Source organism: Podarcis erhardii (genome assembly GCF_964252035.2).
Source record: "Podarcis erhardii genome assembly, chromosome: 2".
NCBI lineage: Eukaryota > Metazoa > Chordata > Lepidosauria > Squamata > Lacertidae > Podarcis > Podarcis erhardii.
In genome coordinates this window covers 56,948,107-56,954,858 of record NC_138498.1, presented here as the reverse complement: position 1 = coordinate 56,954,858, position 6,752 = coordinate 56,948,107, and the positions used below count along the sequence as shown (strand labels likewise).

The following is a 6,752-nucleotide window of genomic DNA, read 5'->3' as shown; positions in this document are numbered from 1 at the left end:
TGTCTGTAGCTCCTAATAATCAAAAGGATGATGGCTGTGTTTCTGAAAGCAATCCTGGCAATCTGTTTGCTGGTAGAAATTATCTCTACTACTCCGTTAAAACAACTAGGCAAGTTCAGAAGAGAGGTACAGAAAACGGACAAGTGCAGATTTCAAAGAAAACTAACAATATTACAGAAACGGCTCGTTACGGAATGCGAGAACCTGGAGGTACATAATTTATTTTTTTTATGTTTTGCAGCCAATTTATTGCTTGCTTAACAGTTGCAAAGAAGGCAAGGAGGAAAGATTTATTACTGAATCAACTTAATGGGAGCCAGATGTTGTTACTTTCTCTCTCAGAATGTGCACTCTCTCTAAGAATAAGAAGGGAGCACTTTCTTACACAGCAGAAATGGTTCAACAGGACGTATTGCTTTACTTAACATGCAGGCATGTTGACAATGATACCCAATTTGGTATTGTACATGTTGCAGAACTGAAATAATCAAAATGAATATTTAAAATGTTCGCTACTTTTAAAAGGCAATACATTATTATCTTGTTAATGTGCAGCTACTAGACAAAATTTTCAATACTTTATAATCCTGAGCCACATCAGAACTTTCATTCAGTGATGTATGCCACCTTGAGCTCCTTGCATAAAGGTGGGGTGGAAAATGTAATGAATAAATAACTGTGTACATTTTCAGGATAAAAATTAGGCTGCTAAGAGCTTAAGATATTTGCTAGTTGCTATAAGTAGACCAGGCTAGTATCTAATCTAGAATCATAAATAAGCAGAAACTGGTAATGGTGATTTTGTGAATGCTCTCAGAACAATGAGACAACAAGGAAACCACAGAGTAATCTCCTTTCTTTGTAAAATCTAGAACTGAAATTACAGGTCACACATTCTGCTCTGCCCAGGGACCACAATCCAGAGATATGATGCTGAGGTCCATGGCTCCATAGTGTTCCCTGTGTATCTTAGAGCAATTGGCACATTACACATGATACAAATCCACCTATTACCCCTTTAATCATGTTTCCTTATGCTGGTAGACTTCTGTGCATGAAATATACAGGAACAGGCTGCCTGTAGAAGATTATTTTCAAAAGATTGTTTCTTCTTCTTGTTTCCTCTCACTCAATTCAGCTTGCAAAGTTTACAGCATTAGGGTTGTTGTTGTTGTTTTTAAAAAAGATTGTTTCCCCTGGAGTTCTTTGCAGAACATCCTTTTCACAGCAACGTCCATCCTCATATCTTTGGCAAGTCTACAAATGAGCCCTGATGGTGGCAATTGCCATCCCAGGTTGGCTGTCCCCAGCATCTGGCAACTAAGCATACCCTGCCTTTGCAGGTAGAGGCTTCATGTTGAATTATTGTAGCCACTGAGACACTCTTTCTCATTGACTCAGCCTAGTCCATGTTTGAAGGCTGTCAAGAAGACCAGCATGCACTTCTCCTGCTTCTTTCCTCTAAAATGGAAATGAGGGCGGGAGCAGGAGGCAGTTGCCCAAACTCTAGCCAGCGAGTCAGGACTCGCTTGCCAAAGTTTCCTTCTTTAACCAATTTATTGCCTTTTGTTTTACAGAAATCATCTTGTGGTAATGAAGAAATAAGAAAGATTCGTTTTGAACCTAATGCTGAGCGAACGGTAAGCAAAATGTTTATGTCCTTGACATAATGGACACTTAGAAAATCTTCCGTAATTTTCAAACATCAGCCATGGCTAATTTATTGAGGAGTGTCCACAGTTGGCATCAAGCCATTCTTCCTTCATTATTTTGAAATGCTATATTTGGACCTTGAGAACCTTCATAGGAGTCTCACAACTTGTACACTTTATTTGAGAACTTCTCTACAGATTACTGTCTAAGCTGTCAAAGTCTTTGTTGCTATGGCAGGTCAATGGAAGGGACACTAAATGAAAAACACATCTCAAAAATGGAATTCCACTGAAAACATTCTCCATAGTTGGAAATTACCACACAATTTCTCAGTACAGGAGATTTGTTGGGGTGACCTACAACGCTAGATTACATTTTGGGGGAAATTGCAGCATTTTTCATAAATCAATACATTACTTTTACTTAGTTTTCTGCTCTCCTCAGTTATAAAAGTTTTTGGAAGTGCCGCTTCTCAGCCTGCTACTTCATTTGATTCAGGCAGGTCTCTTCACAATACGTGATATGGTTCAGGCTCATAGAACTTTAAACCACTAAGAAAAATGTGGTGGCAGAAATCTATAAGCTATGCAATGCCTTGTTATGACCAACCAGGGGTATGTGGAAAAGGAGCCTTGCTTCTGCAAGTGTTGAGGCCTTCTGATTAAAACTTTAAGCCTTTCTCAGTCTGGAGTACAAGGAAGTCATTGGTTAGGAGACAAGCGCCACAATGCTAACCATGTCTATTCAGAAGTTAGTCTTACTTAAGTCATTGGAGTTTACTTCCAGATAAATGTTGTTAAAATTGCAGCCTATTGCTGTCATGCATTCTTGCCTTGGAGTAAGTCATATGGAACTCACTGGGGCTTTTTCTAAGGAGTCTTCAATCTTGAAGTCTCCAGGCGTTCATCTTGTTAGTATTTCACGCCTCCGATGCTGCAGAAGCCTCTCTGAGAAGAGTGTGGGAATGGAAGACAGTCTTATCTCTTCCACTGTATATACTTATTGTACTGTATAGTGGTACCTCGGGTTACAGACGCTTCAGGTTACATACGCTTCAGGTTACAGACTCCGCTAACCCAGAAACAGTACCTTGCATTAAGAACTTTACCTCAGGATGAGAACAGAAATCATGCACCAGCGGCGCGGCGGCAGCGGGAGGCCCCATTAGCTAAAGTGGTACCTCAGGCTAAGAACAGTTTGAGGTTAAGAACAGACCTCCAGAACGAATTAAGTTCTTAACCCGAGGTACCACTGTACTTTTGCTTTTACTTCTGCCTGTTTCTTCTCTCGGAGCTGGAGAGAGAGGACGCCATGACTCCTTTGTCTGTGCATAGTGTGTAAATAAATACATAGATTAGCTCTACCATGTCTCATGCTTCTTGCTGTGTTATGCTAGAAGATTAGTGTACAGTGGTACGTCAGGTTAAGTACTTAATTCATTCTGGAGGTCTGTTCTTAACCGGAATCTGTTCTTAACCTGAAGCACTACTTTAGCTAATGGGGCTTCCTGCTGCTGCTGCCACCGCTGCGCCACCAGAGCATGATTTCTGTTCTCATCCTGAAGCAAAGTTCTTAACCTGAAGCACTATTTCTGGGTTAGCGGAGTCTGTAATCTGAAGCGTATGTAACCTGAAGTGTATGTAACCCGAGGTACCACTGTACATGTATCATTTGATATAATTCGCTGAAGTGCACTGGAGAAGAAGGGGAATGCCTTTTCCAGAGCTGCGCATACCAGAGGAACCCCCAGAGTTCTGGGGTTGCAGGGGCACCTGCATAGTTATTATGTCATGTGTCTGGCTGGCAACCTGCTAGAAGGGCACATGCTCTTTCTGAACAGCACTATTGCACTTCAAAAACCAGATTAAAATATGCGTGTTATGTCATTTTGAGCGTCTGCGCATGCGCGAGCAGCGAAACCCGGAAATAACACGCTCCGTTACTTTTGGGTTGCCGCGAAAGCACTCAACCTGAAACACATTCAACGCGAGGTATGACTGTACATATAAATTCTAGAGAATATTTCCCTCCTAAACAGATAGTGCAATAATAAAGTATCACCTCAAATGACAAAAAAAGAATGAACCTTACATTCAAACTGCATTGAAGCGGTCATGCTGCATTCAATCTTAAACCTTTTTTTTAACAGTGCAAAACTTACGGCAGAGTATTTTGCCAAGTCAACGAGGCTCTGAAAAATGTCTCTCAAAGTGCTTGCAACAGCACTGTATCAAATATGCTTCCACCCGACTCTCTGTATGAAGACCATGTGAGTATTTTTTGTAAATGTATATATTTCTCATTAGTGAGACATAGTAGGGAAATAGTTTGCGCCTCCTTTTTTAAACGTTCAGAAGGGATTCTCGGTGGGTTGGGATCTATTTTTACAAATGTATTTACAAATTGCTTTAACTTACTTTACCTGAGAGGTCAGCTCTAATCAACTGTCGGGAAAACCAAAATATATATATATCTTTTCAATGGGCCAAAATAAGCTCAGGCCTCCTCCTCCTAATTATCATTTTATTAGCATTGTACTGTTGGAACTGTATGGTCAATTTAACTCTCCTCCCCCCCATCTTCTTTTAAAGACCAACTGCACTTTGCCAAACATTGGTAGCAGGCCAATGAAGGAATTCTGTCCAGCTCTATTGGACTACGTCAGAAGCTTACATATCTGCTATGTGGACAAGAAAAAGTGTACATCATAAGATCTAGGAGGATCTCTTTTTCCCCCAATAAGAAACCATGGCACCCGACATTGTTCTGGAAACCAACAACTCATTCATGTTTGTTATTCTTAATGTATGCAGTCAAATAGGGAAATGCAACAATTAATTTATTAAGCCAGGAAATATAAATCAATAATAATGCAATCTAACGCACAACAGCGAGCTCAGAGACCCCTTGAGCTTCGCCATATGTATTTGGAGGTTGATGTTTTGCGCAAAGATTTGAGGACTGGAGTCACATCCACACCATTCCCTTATAGCACAGTTAAAGCAAATGGCTTTCCCCCAAAGAATCGTGGGAACTGCAGTTTGTTAGGGGCTGGGAATTATAGCTCTGTAATGGGTAAACTACAGTTCCCTGGAATTTTGGGTGTGGGGGCTGGAGAGTAGAAAGGGCAAAGATCTCTGACATCTTCTGGCCATGCCCTAGCATCTAAGGGCAATCACATTTTATTTTATTTCTTATTCTTTGTTATTTGCTATTCTGTGTTGTTTTTAGTATAAAGCTGCAACTGATGACCTTTTACCAAGCAGTAATTTAACATGGTGCATGTGTGTATGTCACTGCTGTCTGGATTGTTCTGTCAAGTTGTACAGAAAATGTCAGTATAAATCTTGGTCAGATGTATTGTAAAATGGTTGTCTGCATCTACCCATCCATTCATAAAGATGGAGGGGTGTGTGAAAGCACTGAAATAGTGTTTATTGCCTCTTAGCAGTTCCATGACATTGGGTTGAACTTATTTATTTCTGTTCTATTTAACATATTTAATGTTGCATATTCTAAGTATTTTCCGATCAACATTGGAAAACAAACCTGTGATTAAGTGATGCAATAATGCTGAGCACATCTAGAGAGAAATATTTTATTGAAATTAGTAACAGTAAGACTTTTAAGTTGTGGCCATTATTTAATATTTAAAGTTATAGTTAAAGTTACATATTGTATTCTTTTTAGTTATATTATTGACACTGTTACTAAGTTGGTACTATATAATTATTTTATACATGTTTGTATTACAATTAAATTAATACTATATTTAAACTAATATGGTTTTCTTATGTGCCTTTTATATATTAAGTTGAGAATTAAAATGTTTCAGTAACAAAACGCACAATAAAATATCAAGCAAGACTCCTGTTTTCCCTTGATTGTTTTCCCTTTATATTTATGAAAATATCTCCATAAAGCTTGAATAGAGTCATTTTTGAAACAGTATACATTTCCATTTGACATTACACTCCGTTGGGCAATCTGAACCTGTAACAAAGATCACAAACTAAATCAATTAGTTCACCTCACACCAGCCTTTGCTTTTTAGGTCAATTCATTGTGCTAGGGAGATAGAGTGCTTTAATTCACTTTCACCTAAAATTCCAGTATTGCATTCACTTCAAGGCGCCCAGGGAGGCAAACATATCAATAGTAATACAAGTTTCAAATAAGGTTTATTGCCTACTTGAATCCCTCCTGCAAAATAGTGACAGCCTGGACTCTGGAGATACCCATAGAATGATTACATTAAGCCTTAACTTACTCACTCTCATTATTACCATTTGTACGGAGCGTTGGGAAAGAGTACTTTTTACAATGACCTTCACATTCTTAATTCCATAGATATCTGGTCTATCTCATGAATGTTTGTTTCTGCACGTGGAACATCTTAAATTGCACTATCCCTGACTTCCCATTATCCACCAGCCACCTACTGTATGTCTACTTCTGCACCATCACTAAGCTCTTCTTCAAGCCCCATTCAGGAACTTCTACACGGGAGGGTCCTTATTTGCAATTGTGATTGCAGCTGGACTTGGCCCACGAGTATGACAGAAGCCTGGCCCCCGCAAGGGAAATGCGAAAGAGATATTACAATGAGAGAGTGGTATCTGACAACTTAACCCTCAGATACTTTGTGCCAGGCCTCACCCTCCAACATTCCTCAGGTGCAAATGGGGACACTCTATTCTACATCAGTATCACTGCTTGGACATTTTCTCCTGCTCAGGTACCAAAGTTATTAGAGTAAACACACAAAACTGCGGCATTTTAAACACAGAAGTCTTTGAATTTATGTACTGCGTGCAAGGGAAGCCTGAGGGCAAAAGAAAACACCAAATCAATAATACAACTAACTATAGGGTTGTGTGTGTATATATATAGACTATAGTATGTGACTATTATTGTTGCAATTGCACAGGTGTATGATATGAGGTACGCCAATGTTTGTTTTGGGCACCAGGGACATATAAGCTTTTGAGTTCAAGGATACACAAGCTTCCCTTTTTCTTAAGTGTTTCAAACTTCTGAGCAAATTAGGACTGTGTAAGCAACTGCAGCATTCTGCTGCTGTGGTGAATCCTGGTTGA

At 39.4% G+C, this 6,752-nt stretch overlaps 1 protein-coding gene across 1 annotated transcript; it reads left to right on the top strand.

Annotated features, from left to right (window-relative positions):
• Positions 1-4,796, top strand: LOC309335823 (uncharacterized protein). The gene is made up of 4 exons (XM_081851098.1): positions 1-210; positions 1,578-1,640; positions 3,803-3,922; positions 4,245-4,796. The coding sequence occupies exons 1-4, from the start codon at positions 28-30 to the stop codon at positions 4,362-4,364; spliced, it is 486 nt and encodes a 161-aa protein (XP_081707224.1). The 5' UTR covers positions 1-27; the 3' UTR covers positions 4,365-4,796.
• Positions 4,797-6,752: the final 1,956 nt, after the last annotated feature.

Excerpts from the sequence above, each read along its gene's own strand:
- LOC309335823 (XM_081851098.1), top strand. The coding sequence starts at position 28 with ATGATGGCTGTGTTTCTGAAAGCAATCCTGGCAATCTGTTTGCTGGTA. Across the intron at positions 211-1,577 it reads CGGAATGCGAGAACCTGGAG|AAATCATCTTGTGGTAATGA; the intron begins GTACATAATTTA and ends TTTGTTTTACAG. Across the intron at positions 1,641-3,802 it reads AACCTAATGCTGAGCGAACG|TGCAAAACTTACGGCAGAGT; the intron begins GTAAGCAAAATG and ends TTTTTTTAACAG.